Source organism: Natator depressus, chromosome 5 (assembly GCF_965152275.1).
Source record: "Natator depressus isolate rNatDep1 chromosome 5, rNatDep2.hap1, whole genome shotgun sequence".
Classification (NCBI taxonomy): domain Eukaryota; kingdom Metazoa; phylum Chordata; order Testudines; family Cheloniidae; genus Natator; species Natator depressus.
The window spans coordinates 128,363,476-128,378,179 of record NC_134238.1 but is presented as its reverse complement, the minus strand read 5'-3'; the positions used below and the strand labels follow the sequence as shown (position 1 = coordinate 128,378,179).

General features: G+C 43.6%; 1 protein-coding gene across 3 annotated transcripts in view; it reads left to right on the top strand.

Moving 5' to 3' along the window:
- RNF170 (ring finger protein 170) overlaps nt 1-13,416 on the top strand; it is a 50,052-nt gene extending 36,636 nt beyond the window's left edge. Inside the window, exons 8-9 of one of the 3 annotated variants that reach the window (XR_012639624.1) lie at nt 1,226-1,330; nt 6,131-6,269. Coding sequence is in view for 2 of the 3 variants with exons in the window: in XM_074953625.1 (XP_074809726.1) it covers nt 1,226-1,330; nt 6,131-6,400 (375 nt within the window). In the remaining variant the exon portion in view is untranslated. Of the gene's footprint in view, nt 1-1,188; nt 1,331-6,130 lie in introns of those variants that run through there. The other 2 variants (XM_074953625.1, XM_074953626.1) reach the window with 2 other exon arrangements.
- The last annotated feature ends 1,288 nt before the right edge of the window (nt 13,417-14,704 follow it).

Below are 14,704 nucleotides of genomic sequence, written 5' to 3'. Positions count from 1 at the left end.
TCATTGATCTGGGACTGAATGTTGCTCAGCCTATGCAGTGGAAGGGGGATTTCATATTTGGGAGGGAGAGGAAGAGAGAGGAAACTGTCCTTTGGCAAGCTGCTGTTTAAAAAAAAAAAAAGGGGGGGGGTGGGGAGGGGAGGGGAGGGGAGGGCAGGTGTTTGCAACTGCTTGATGGATTAGTGGCAGAGTACAAGGTAAGGTTTCAAAGATGAAAAATTGCAAACAATGTGATAAACTGCAGAACCTTACGATAAAGTGTATCACATGAATATCATCACCACATACGTTTAAAATTACAATAGTTTTCTGTATATAGATAAAATGTACACATGCGTATGTATGTCATATTGTGTAGTTTTAGATATTTGTAGCAGAATTAATTCCCCAAACTATATTTTTCTTTAGGAGGAGACTTCTCCATTCATTACTCTTGCAAAAGCCCTGACTTATCCTTTTTTCTTGTCCTGCCCACTTTTTCTCCAATTTACTCACCTTATCCTCAAAGCTTCCCATTGTACCCACCAGCTTTCCAGTCAAGGGGAACCTGAATGGGCTAAGGCCTGGAGACTCACTCTGAGCATTACCATGATAGCCAGGATCACGGAGGAGGTTGCAGTGGATTCCCCCTAGGCTGGTGCACTTTGGGGGAACAGTGATGGCGAAGGGTCCTCAGCCACTGTGCTATAAGTGGATATACAATGAGCTCAAACTTTGCTGCTTTTATGCTTCAATGCAAGATCATCAGTAATGATGATGGAAGCATTTGTCTGATTTTGGGATAAAAAATTCAACCCCCCAAGCATCTAAGTGCCTAAGTCACCTCTGAAAATGGGACTTGAGTTCCTAACTCACTTATGCACTTTTGAAAACTTTACCCTTGATCTACTTCAAAGACTGGGTTCTTGTACTTTGTCCTTAGTAAATATTCTTGAAAATAGCTTTCTATATCCTTTTTATAGTATCTTAAAATGTTAATTCTTTAAGACTTGGGAGCTGTATCTAAGTAAATACAGTGCAAGTATTAAACACTTGTTATTTTTAGGTTAATACTTAGAAGCAAGGCAACATATATCTAAAGTTGTACCAAGGTTGGTCTACAGTAATGAATTGTACTTAAAGTATGAGGTTTAGCACTGAATTATTCCTGTTTCTTTTATGAATTTGCAATTTCATGTTCATGAGAAGTGCCAGGCATGAAGTGGCTTCTTGCTGTTGTGCACAGGTAACATTGCTTTTACCACGCTTCAGTGAAGATCAGCAGGATGCAGCACAAGTGCTTCAGGATGTCAATGATTACAACCGGAGATTCTCAGGACAGCCCAGATCTGTAAGTAAGGTGGGGGAGGGGGGCGGGTCAATAACCAGTGAAAGACTGACACTGTTTTATAATGTGTAATTTTCTTCCAGGTGTTTATTTTCTGTTCATAATTCATGGGAACTACACAGGTTTTGTTTAGTAAATACAAGTTTCTGCAGCTTAAGCATAGAAACATTTATTTTTAACTACTCGTATAACCTAGCATTTCTGTTGTAATGACATGGTACTTACTAAAGCCCTGATTCAGAAGAGCATCCTTTATTCAGGAAGTCTGGTTAAACGTGTACTTACGTGCTTTCCTGATTCAGGGCCTAAATTATTCATAATTAACAAGTAAAGAAATATGTGGCCTGTAAAGAAAAATATTTCCCTTTTTCCTCCCAGTTTATAAAGACCCAGAATTGATAGGAGAATTTAGCTTTGCTTTCTTCTGTATTGATATAGCTCCCTTTCTTTTGTAAATGTATTTTGAGTTCTGTGCTTCCTTGATTTCCTAATGAGTTGTGTGCCTTCTCTATTTTGTTCTCTAAACTTTTCTCTGAGTGTTATTTCTATAACTGGGTGTCATAATTAGAGTGGTAAGAATTTTAGAATGTACACCTTGCAAGCTACTGTTGTCACATTTGCTAGGCACAGTTCGTACACGCAGACCCTGATCCTACAAATGAGATGTGTCCAGGTAGATACCAGTGATTTCAGTGGGGTTCTGCCTGCACATATCTCATTAGTTTCTTCCTAGGGACCCTACCCCAAATAGTTTACAATCTAAATAGACGACACAGACAATATGAGAGAAAGGAAGTATTATCCCCATTTTACAGGTAAAGAGATTGAAAACCTGGTCCAAAGGCCATTGAAATTAAGAGACTCCCATTAACTTCAGTGGGTTTTGGATTAGGCTCTCAGCAACTTGCCCATGGTCACGTAGGAAGTCTGTGGCGGACCCAGGAATTGAACCTAGACATCCTGCCTGTGAATGTTGAACACAGTCAATTGCCTTAATCACAAGACTACCCTTACTCTCTAAAGTAGCTCATGTCACCTTTTAGCATTGGTTCTCAAACTGGGGGTCGCGACCCCTCGGGGGGTTGCAACCTGGTTATGTGGGGGGTCGTGAGCCCCGACCCCAGCGCGCAGCTACAAGTTGAGAGCCCCGATCCCTGCGCCCTGGCTGCGAGCCGCGACCCTGACAGGGAAGTGTGGCTGCGAGCCCCGACTCTGACCCCCCATGGGGCTGTGAGCCCAGACCCCAACCCTGGCCAGGAGCAGGGCTGCGAGCTCCAGGCAGGCACAGGGCTGCGATCCCTGAGTCCAACCACCACGTGAGGTTGCGAGTCCTGACCCCAACGAGGAGAGGGGCTGTGAGCCCTGAGCTGGGGCATCCAGGATGCTGTGAGCCCCGACCCCTGTACTGGGGTTGTTGGGCAAAGCCCCAGCCATGCTGAGGGTTATCAGCCGGGAGCTCTGCCGGGCACAAGGTTGTTAACCCTCCAGCTCTGCCACACACAGCCCTGCCTGTCAGCCCCGAACCCCCCACCCGCTGTGAGGCCTTCAGCCAGGTGCTTGGTTGTGAGCCACCATCAGCACCATGTGCCAGCCTCAGAGCCCCAAGCTCCTCCAGCCCAGCTCCGCCTCCAGTGCTGCTCCACCTCCAAAGAAAGGGCGCCAAATAGAAGTTTGCCCAGGGCACCATTTTTCCTATGGCTGGCCCTGGCACTGAGACAACATTAGAGGGCTGGATTCGCAGCTGAACGAGTACTTTATTAATTAACAATCAGACACACAAGTGCAAACTTTCTCCTGAAAATAATGGCCACTTGTACTGCTGAAACCGCTAAAAAACAAAAGTATCTCGAGTCTTCCATTAAACTGGATTTTCCCAGTATCATCACCTCTGGAATTGAAAAGCCGCAATGTGTCATTGGCTCTGAAGTTTTGTCTGCTGAATCAATGAAACCATGCAAACGGCAGCAACATCTTGAAACTAGACATCCTGAGCATAAAAATCGAAGCGTGGATTTTTTTCAAACGCAGAGAAGCAGCAACAAAGGCGGCCCGGCCTGGTGCTGATGGAAGTTTCCGACAGCAAACGTCTTCCGCTGCGGAGGCCTCTTGCACCGTGTCACTACGAGCTGCCCCTACTCAAGCGCCACATGCAGCGGGTGAGGCGCTTATTCGGCCAACGGGCAAGGAGACTCTGGCAGTCGTGGTTGGCAAGGATACTGCCAAAAACCAGAATACCTCTCCCTGCCTAATGACACTGTGAAACGCAGATTATGTGAGATGTCTGAAGATATCAAAAAACAAGTTGTGCATGAAATTAAAAATTCTGCTTTCAGTATGTTCAGCCTGCAACTTGATGAAACCACTGATGTTACTCGCTGCGCACAACTGGTCGTATCCGTACGGTGTGTTAATGCCGGGGATGTTAAGGATGAGTTCTTAGTCTGTGAACAACTTGAAACAACCACAATTGCACAGGCCATTTTCAATAAGGTGAACTCCTTTTTCGAAAGCAATGGCATTGAATGGAAAAATCTTTGTGGTATCTGTACCGATGGTGCTCCAGCAATAATGGGTGCACAGTCTGGCTTTCGGCAGAAGGTAAAGTGTGTCTCACCTAATGTGATTGTCACTCATTGTGGAATCCATCGTCAAGTCCTCGCTGCAAAGACATTGCTAATATGCCTTAATGCTGTGGTGGATGTTGTTATACGAGCAGGGAACTACATTAAAGCTCATGCTCTGAATAGTCATCTCTTTCGAGAGCTCTGCAATGAAATAGGTGGTGAATATGAAGTTCTGCTTTTCCACACTCAAGTCCGATGGCTTTCTAGGGGACACACATTAAAGCGCGTTTTTATACTTTGCGAAGAGATGGCAAAGTTTTTCCTGTGAAAACAGAAACAAGAGCTGAACAAAACGTTCAGTGACAAGAAATGGCTTCTCTGCTTGGCATACCTAGTTGATATCTTTGGTAGCCTTAATGATCTCAATCTGTCAATTCAGGGAAAATGTTCAACATCAATAGACCTGACTAATAAAATCAAAGCCTTCTGGATAAAGTTGGATCTGTGGTGCAGGAAGCTGGACACAGACAGTTACAGCATGTTTCCGACACCTTCCTTGTTCAGCGAGGAGGAAGAAGTTAACATGAATAGCGCTCTCAAGTCAGCGATCAGTAAACATTTGTGAGCCCTTCATGAAGAGTTCTCACACTACTTCCCAGCGCTACAAGAAGCACTTCATTCCCCGGTGAAGAACCCTTTCAGTGTGGCAGCTGAGCAGTTACCTACGGACAATATTTACACACAGGAACAGTTTGTCGACATGATCAATGATGATGACATGAAAGCAAAATTCACACAGCTGCCTCCAGACCAGTTCTGGTGCTCAGTTGCAAGTGAATACCCACTGGCATCTGAAATGGCCTAGAGAGTCCTCCTGCCATTTCCCACTACCTACTAATGCGACAGTGGATTCTCCAGTCTTCTCACAGTAAAGACGAAATCTCAAAACCGACTTAATGTGAAGGGCGACATCAGATGCGCCCTTTCTAAAACAACACCAAGAATAAAACTTCTTGTGTCAAATAAACAGCATCATCCATCTCACTGATTTTTGGCTGCTTCAGGTCATTAATTGCTGTCAAGTATTAAAATAAAATTCTACTTAAAAATAACTTTTCCACTTATATTTAATTCGATAAAAATGTGTTTTAGTCTTAATTTAAAAGCAGTGAGAAAAGGTAAATTCATTTTAAGCAATAGGGTTTAAATTTAGTATTTCACATAGTGTTAAATATCAAAAATGTGTTCTTAATTTCTAAGGGGGGTCGCACTCACAGGCTTGGTGTTCGAAAGGGGTCACCAATACAAAAAGTTTGAGAACCACTGCCTTTTAGTCTTCTATTCTGTGGCTCTGTCTGCTTTGGGAAAGGAGTCATTATTGAAACAGTGCTCAAATTAAAAAATGGCTCCCACTGAACCATGGCTAATTAGTGTGGATGAAGCCACAGAATAAAAGATAAGAAGGCGCCGTGGCTGGGTTTATTTTGTTTTCTAATCTTAAAGCTTGGACAGTCCCCTGAAAAGCCTCATTTAGCCACAGCTTATATATTGCATTATTCTTTTTCAGAAGAAATGTAATCCGTTGCAGCTTGATTATGGTAACTCATAGGGATCCCCAGATTTTTTCCATATTCTTAGATTTTCCATACTTTCTTCCATTGCATCCTACTCACTCGATTAACATTTTGCTTTCCTGAAATCTGTTTTTGTTTATTTACCTTTTCTTAAATATATACTGCTGCATTCTGTGAATCTTCTCTTTGCTATAATGAATTCAAGCCCCTTTCTTTATTGTATTGAACTAATATAACTTGTGATCATTGGTACCAAACTTCTCTACCATTGTTATATCCTCAATCAGTTACTACTTATCAGTAAGAAATGGATCCAGAATAGTTTCTCCACTGCTTGCTCTTGCTACGTGGTGAATCATAAGTTGTCTTCTGTGTCAATTAAGATGCTAGTTTTCCTTTGATGCTAGTTTTCCTGTGTTTCTTACCCAATAGGTGTCTTGGCAGTTAAAATCTTTCATTAATTCATTATACTGTGGTTTCAAGTACCAGGTCTAGAAACTTTCAGTCTTGTGATCTACTGGATTCCAAAACTGGTGAATGTGGTAATATCAATGTTGTGCTTAAAAAAAAAAGAAAAGAAAAAGAAATCCCATTTAGGAAGTATTTATTTTGGCATTTTGTATGATGCTACAAAAATTAATTATTTCTATTTTGTTTGTTCATAGATTATGGAAAGAATTATGGATTTACCCACTTTACTGCGGCATGCTTTCAGGGAGATGTTTACTGTAGGGGGCCTTTTCTGGATGTTCCGTATCAGAATAGTCCTCTGCCTGCTAGGAGCTCTGCTCTATCTGGCTTCACCTCTGGATTTTCTTCCTGAAGCCCTCTTTGGAATTTTGGGATTTTTAGATGATTTCTTTGTCATCTTTCTGCTGCTGATATACATCTCTATCATGTACCGAGAAGTAATAACGCAAAGACTGAATAGATAATGAGTGGAAACAATCATGATACAGAAGTTTGTGTGGAATGCTGAACAAAGGGAACCATGACAGTATGACATAGTAAAGCACCTGTATAAACTTTTAGTTTTTGCAATTAAATAGCTTGTAGTAAATTACTTTGTGCAAATGTGAGGGGTTAAACTGTGGTGATGCTTAACTGGAATCTTTAATTTGTGTTACATATGCTTAAATATTGAAGAGGTTAGATTTATGATGTAATAAATTACCTACATCTGCTTACTCCCAATGAGCAATTGTATGTAATGCAAGATAATGCTAGTTATAAAACACCTCTTCGTGTGTAGTTTGTGAAAGGGAAGTTCTATTTATGTGATGTCAGGACTTCAAACAAAAAAGAATTCAGATTAGCTTGGCGCATTAAGACACTTCAATATATAGCTTATCAAACAGCTTAATGTCTCACTGTGGTGGGTCAAAGTATTTTTAAATAACAATAGTTTTTCATATCTGTCTATGCAAGAAGAAACCCAAAGACAGCATTACAGGTTGACGCAGTGAATTTTACTGCTGTACACAATTCGTACTGCACAAAGAGAAGAAAAAACACTTCAGTGTTGCTTTAATTGCACTATGTATAATATGTATTTCCAACAATTTTACTTTTCAGTTTTGGGGGGAAAAGGCTTTCCATGAGGGCCAAGATGAAGAAACCAGGAATAGTCAACACTTTGGTGACTGGCACTGATTAATCTTTTTTCACATAGGTTTTGTGTACATTAGCAGTACAGTATTTGAACATCGGGTAAGTTGCACTATTGTAAGCCCTACTTTATATCCCCCTGCAACACATTTAAACTGGGGGTTTGCATCCATGCAGCTACATCAAAGTAATTTACCACTGCAAAAAAACCTGTAGGTTTTTAGTAGCAATTTGTTTGAAAGTGGGAATCCAAAGTGTATGTCATAACAGGATAGTTTTTACACTTAAAATTTTACCTGAATATGGATGGTAATTAATAAAGTAATTAAAGTATTTAGGTGAATCCAGTAACTTTATTCTTTCTCACAAGTTTGTATCAATAAGTTAAAAAAACAAAACAAAAACAAAACAGTAACTTGGGGCCATAGAAATCTGCTGAAAAATTAAAAATCTGTAAGATTTTTTTTTACCCCAAATGTTTGGAATTTGTGGGTAGTTTTAACACCAGATACCACAAGCTACAAGGAGAATGATTTGAAAATAGTTTCATTTTATGAAATCAGTGCTGCTAGGAAACTCAAAATCCACAAGCCATTCTGTGGGAATTCAGTACTTCCTAGCTGGAGGAAAGAAATATTTTTGAAGCAAAATAGCAAACATTCTAACTTTCTGAATACTTGAAAATAAAATTAATAGAATAAGCAATCCTTCGTATGGTTACATAATGTGGGTTGGGACATATTTTGAAACGGCCTCCATTAATATCACCTCCATTTTCTGATCATGCAAATATATGTGCATACAAGTTTCAGTGCTTATACATGTATAGGCAGATGATGGTATTTTTTCATTGAATGCTTTTGGTTAATGGGTATTGCAGAGTCTGTCAGTTTTGTGTTGTTGTATCAGTGCTTAAAGTGCACATCACTGGTTTTGCCTTTATAAATATAAGACGGGGTGGTTGTTGGGTTTTTTTGGTTTTGTTTTTGAAAATTTGCCCTTGAATATCCAAAGTCATGTTATGATTTAAGTGGATTGTTGAACCTTTCTTCACACGTATCTTCTACTTGAGATGGGTGAAAAGAGAAAATGGAGGAGATAAAAACAAAAAAATTAAAAAAGAAAGACATGGCAATAAGAGTATGCTATTGGCTTTGGCTGCCTTTAGTGTTTTTTAGCACCTCAGCTTTTCCCTTACTTTTGTCAACACTAGTGTATGATGACAACTTGTTGGCTACCTCAGTTAAATGTCAACATGCCGATACTATGTGAATCTTGCTTGATATTCAAGGAACTTAAATCCTGCCTGATATATGCACATTTAAGATGACAAAGTAAGGTATTATGGAGAGTCAGGTGCACAGATCTGCACATTGCTGCTGTAGGCAGAGCTCTCCAAGAGGTCCAACCTGCTCCTTTAGATGGTGGCAATATTGAAAAGATGATTATAGGACTGATAAACTTATCCTCGTACGTTTTTTGGGGCTTGGCCATCATGAGTCCTATGGTCACAAATAGCTTCCTCTTTACTTCCCAAGAGAACGGTACAAACTAGTCATTTTGGTAAGGGGAGTCCTTTCCTAAACTTGATATCCCATTTATCTGTTTCTTCCACAGATGTGTTCACATTTTTGCCCTTGCCACTCTTTACACCTGGAATGACCTCCCTCCTCTGATCAACAAGGCACTCCCTGAATCTCCTCATTCAAAGCCCTCCTTAGACCCACTTCTGCCATGATGCATATGCAAAATTAGCCAACCTGAGGAGTCTGTTCATAAACACTCTTTAGTATGAGAGCTCATGCACAAGCTGTCACTGAGTAAGTGCATAATCTTACTGATGTTACTGTTTCCTCCCCTGCCCCTTCCTTTCTGTCTTGCCAGGCCATGCCTAATTTTAAGCTCTCGGGGGCCAAGGAACCTGTCATCTTTCTGAGTAAGAGGCACTCAGCTCACCTTTGGGTGCCGATAACAATAATACAGGCTTTAGTTCAGCAAAGCACTTAAGGATGTGTGTGTAAGTGCTTGGCTGAATTGGGGCTGCCTATCCTACCTGTAAAAACTAGGCCAATTGATGATATTCTAAACCTATCATGTGTTTTAGCAGGGACATTTTAAATATGTAGTATGACAGTTTTCAGTGCTCTGTATGGTTAAGGAGGCGAGTGCTGTGCTCAGCTCGGTTATACAGGAGCAGAAGATGCGGCCAATATACTGAATTTGTTCATTTACTTTGCATCCATGCATTCCTGCATCGATATCTTCCTTGTCCAGGAGAAAATTCTTCACCAAACCACCGATTATCAGTATTTATGGAAGGAATGACTGGATCATGCTGCCCTTATTTCAGATGATTCTGTTGTTGTGTGGCAGTGTGTGTATATAGAAGCATAAGTATTTTTCATGCACTCAGCGCTGCAGTATCTGAGCACCTATATGGATGCTTCTGTAATTCTTCACAGTAAACATAAATTGCACTTACAAAACAATGCTCAACGATCCTCTTCTTTTGACTAGATGCAGACCTGTGTTCCACTTAGGTGTGTGCATGCCCAGTGCACCAGAACCAGAGACTTTTGCCTAGCAGTCCCAGTAGAGGGGCGGCGCTTGTGGCAGTGGCCCCTCCCCTGGCGATATAAGGTGGCGCCAACCTGGGCCCCCTCAGTTCCTTCTCACCGCCGGTTGCTGGAGTCTTTGCTCCACTCCTTCTGTCTCTACCTTTAGGGGTAGGCTGGTCCACTTTTACAATGCTTGGGACTCAATTGCCTACTATCAGATCGGGCTACACAATCCAGTTCCCCTCCATGCCCTGTTCTCACCTCCTTTCGCCGTCCCTCCTCGGGGAGCCATCTCACAAGACACTGCTCTCCAAGCTGGTCAGTTCTCAATGGTGGAGGAAGTTCCACAAGAACACTGAGGCCATGGCTTTGACTCCTGGTACCTCCTGATTCCGAAATCCCAGGACAGGATGAGACCCATTCTCGACCTTTGTGGCCTCAACAAATTCATCAAGTACATGAGATTCTGCATTGTCACTCTATCTGCAATCCTCCCTGCGCTGTCTCAGAATGACTGGTTCACTTCTCTGGACCTTCAGGACGCTTACTTTTAGATGGTGATTCTGCTGGGCCGCAGGAAGTTTCTGCATTTTGTGGTAGGAGAATGCCACTTTCAGTATATGGTTCTCCTGTTCGGCCTCTCTTCTGTCCACTGATCTTACCAAATGTATGGCGATGGTCTTGGCATATCTCAGGAAGAAGGGAATCCACACCTTCCTGTACCCTGATGACTGGTTGCTGAAGGGTGGCTCCAGAGAGGAGGTTCTTGACCACATCAACATATCATTGCATTTGCTCAACCATCTGGGACTCATTTTAAATACTGCAAAGTCAACCTTGGTTCCCACTCCGAAATCAAGTCCATTGGGGCCCAGTTAGATTCCATGAGGTTGAGGGCATTCCCGATGACCGGCTTCGAGGCAGTTCAACAGATGTGCCTCAGTCTGCAATCTCAGCCCTCCATGACAGTCTGCGTGTGCCTGAGCCTTTTGGGCCACATGTCCGCTTGCACGCAGGTGATCCACTTCGCCAGGTTGTGCCTTGTCCCTCTTCAAATGTGGTTCAGAACAGCGTACCACCCTGACTTCTCTGGACAGGTTGGTTCCCCTTTCTTCACCAGTCCTAGATTCCTTGTGTTAGTGGGAGTCCCCACACAGTGTGTGCCAAGGAATCCTCTTCACCCAGCCCTCTCTGACCAAGTCAGTGGTTACCGACACTTCCCTTCTGGGTTGGAGTACACATCTGGACTTGTTGAAGGTGCAGGGCCTGTGGTTGGAACAGGAAGCCTCACTCCATATCAATGTGTTGGAACTTCAGGCCATCCTGTCATGCTTTTCAAGACTACATCCAGGCACTCAGTGTTTCACATACTCACTGACAATACCACCACGATGTACTATGTGAACAAGCAAGGAGGGGTGCATTCTAGGTTATTCTGCCTGGAGGTGATCAACCTATGGCAATTTTGTATCGAAGAAGACATCACCCCATAGCCGCCCGTGTACTGGGCGTGCAAAATCGTCTCACGGACCATCTCAGCAGAGTTTTCTCCCGGAGCCACAAGTGGTCCCTGAAGGGGAGTGTTCTCTGGGTTGTCTTTGCAACTTGGGGCATCCCTGCAATTAACCTGTCTGCGATGAGGGAGAATGGGAAATGTCAACTATTCTGCTCTTGAGGGGGCGTCAGCTCCCTCTCCAACACCTTCCACTACACCTGGTGGTCAACTCTTCTGTATGTCTGTCTACCTATTCCAGTCATTCTACGAGTCATCCTCAAGCTCAAAGTGGATCGAGCCAAGTTCATCCTCATTACTCCTGCGAAACAGTGCTGGTTCTCCTTGCTCTGTCAATTCAACCTCCCATTTCACTTCCTCTCCATCCCAACCTGCTCATGCAGAGCCACAACCAAACCCTCCATCCTGCAATCAGTTCCCTGCACCTCACAGCATAGCTGCTGCATGGCTAAATGAAGAGGAAGAGTGGTGCTCAGAGGCCGTCCAACGAGTCATACTCCGCAGTAAGAAGTCCTCCACTAGGATGATCTGCTTAGCAAAATGGAAGAGGTTCTCGATCTTGTGCTCAGTTCACTGAGAGTGCATTTGGCAGTGATATCAGCGTTCCATCCCCTGATTCAAGGGAAGTCAGTTTTTCCCAGTGCCGTGGTGATGAGATTTCTGAATGGGTATCTCCCTTTACATCCTCCAGTCTGAGAACTGGTTCCCTGGTGGGACCTAAACACGGTTCTGACAGCTCTGAGGGGCCCTCCGTTTGAGCCCCTTGTGTCCTGTGTGCTGCCTCTCCTGTCTCGGAAAACAGCATTCCTGATAGCCATTACTTCAGCAAGAAGGGTGTGAGAGTTGCAGGCCCTAATGGCTGAGCTGCCTTACACTGAGTTCTCCAAAGACAAGGTAACACTGTGACCATACCCAAAGTTTTTATTCAAGATGATCTCTCTGGTTTATCTAAATCAGGCGGTGTATTTACCTGTTTTTTCCCTAAACCGCACTCTTCCCTGGAAGAACAGTGCCTCCACTCTCTGGATGTCTGGCAATGTCTAGCCTTTTTCTAAACAGGACTAAACCTTTGCATGCTTCGCCTCACCTGTTCAGGTCCTATGGGCTGCATGAAGGGGCAATAGTCTCGGCACAGACCATCTCTAGATGGGCAATACCCTGTGTCAAGACTGCTTATGAGATAGCTTGGGTTACACCTCCCCAGCAGATACAGGCTCACTCCACAAGAGCTCAAGTGACTTCAGTAGTGTTCCTCAGGGACATTTCCATACTGGATATTTGCAGGGCAGCCATGTGGTCATCCATACCTACGTTTAGGGACCATTGTGCTCTTATCACATCTTCCGGAGTGGATGCAGGCCTTGGGAAGATGGTCCTGCAGTCCATATTGCAGTAGACTCTGAGCCCCACCTCCGAATTGGGGTACTGCTCGTGAGTTACCTCCATGGAATACACGCGACTCGAAGAAGAAATGGTTACTGACTGTAACTGTGGTTCCTTGAGATGTGATGCAGACATGTATTTCACAGCCTACCCTCCCTCAGCATCAGAGTCTCCTCTCAGGGGCTTTCAGTGCAAAGGAACTGAGGGGGGTCAAGGCGCCGTCACCTCATATAACCAGGGGAGGGGCCACAGCCATGAAGCACAAGCACCACCTCTCTACAGGCGATGCTAGGCAAGTCTCCGGTTCCAACACACTGGGCACGCACCCCTAAGTGGAATACTTGTCTACATCTCATCTCGAGATGTAGCTTTTTTCAGAACCACCAGTAGCCCATCAGTAGATGGGAGTCTTTTTGTGAAGGACCCCAGGATGAACAGAGCCCTCACCCCCAAAGAAAGGGATGCACTGTTAGCATTATTCATAGGGATTTTTCTCCCAAAGAGTCCTGAGTCCATGTAGCCTAGATAAAAATTTGAAAGACTGACAGCAGCAAAGCGCCAATGGAAAAAATGACAAGCCCTGAAAGATTTTCATAGCTTTCCAATAAGCCATGAACTTTAACAAGGGAGAACAGCCAAAACAATGTGTCTTAGCTCCCATAAAATATCCTGCAGCACCCTTAGGCCTCACAGTGACCCTTATCAGAAGTACTGTATAGAATTGCCTGTTGCCAAGTTGGTTGTGACTTGCAGCATTCATGTCATTGGTAACAAGGGACGGGGCTAGAAGTTGAGATAAGAATATTGCCAAAGGTCTCCCAACAGCTGTTTGGGGCTAGGGTCTGCATGCTACACAAGATAAAAGCCTCTAAAGCAAAAACAATTCTAAGCTGTCTGTTTTTTACTGATAATAAATCACTGTTAAAACAAGGGTCTCCTTGCTGATTTTTTTTTTACTGGTTTTGTGGGTTGGACTCTGTTCTGTTCTCTCCCCTCAAACTTGGTTACAGACACTTTTCTTTAAAAATACAGTCTTCTAGAGTTGTCCTGACTAGGTGTCAGCTCCTTAGGGCAAGACAGCTGGAGCTTGCTCAGCTCTTAGAGGTGGTTTTGTTGTTGTTTAACTTTGGAGGGCAGTAGCAGTAGGGTGAAATGTGGACCAGGTCCCCCGCAGGGTCACCCTCACTAGGCATAAACACTGCCCTCTGCATGTTCCAGCCAGTTCCTTCAGTCACATGGGAAGCGAAGCTCCCAGAATAAGCCAATGCAGATGGTCAATTATTGCCAAAAAAAATGCCCAAAGTAAAATAGGAAAAAGATGTTAGCACTACACACCTTAAAAGAAGAAAATCCCCAGACTTGGCAGGCAGGTAGGTGTGACCTCCTCCTCTGGTATTATCTGGACTGGTGATCCGCTAGGTCCCTCCAATTCTTGACTCTGGGAGCCAGCCTTACTCTGCTCACTATGCCACTGTGACGGGATCCCTCCGGGGTGCAGCCTGGGACTGTGCCCCCTGAACTCTCACCAGCCTAGGCTGTCTCTCTCAATGCCTTGCTAGCAAACCCTCCAGGAGCTGTGATCACTCATCATATCTGCATGTGGAGCCCCACACCCAGCTAGGTTGCATGAATGCTCCCAGAGCCACTCACAAATCACACAGAGAAAGGCACCAGCCCAATCCCCCCCAGTTCCCAGCAATGTACCCCAGGAATATAAATTTATTAATTAGTTCACCACTTCAGCAATGGAAAGTGGACATACACCAGCCTTTGCCAACCTGAGCAGATTTGCCCCACATTTCATACAAACTCACTGGTAAAGAGAAACAAACAAATTTATTGACTATAAAATGTAGATATTAAGTGGTAGGCAAAAAGTCAGAGTGGTTACCAAAATAAAATAAAATATAAGCACGCAGTCTAAACTCTCATCTCTATTAGACTGGGCAAAATCTAGATTAAGCAGTTTTTCTCACCCTACTGGATATTGCAGTCCTTATTATACAGGTTTGTTCCTTAAATCTGGGCCAATCTCCTCAGTTGGAGTCTTGTCTTCTTCTTGGTGTCTTAGTTGCTTGCAGCGAAGGTGGGGGCAGGAGAAGGGCCCAGTATGTGTCCACTCTGTCTGTTTTATACCCTCAGTCCATGTGCTTGGGGAGCACAAGTCTAGGCATGAC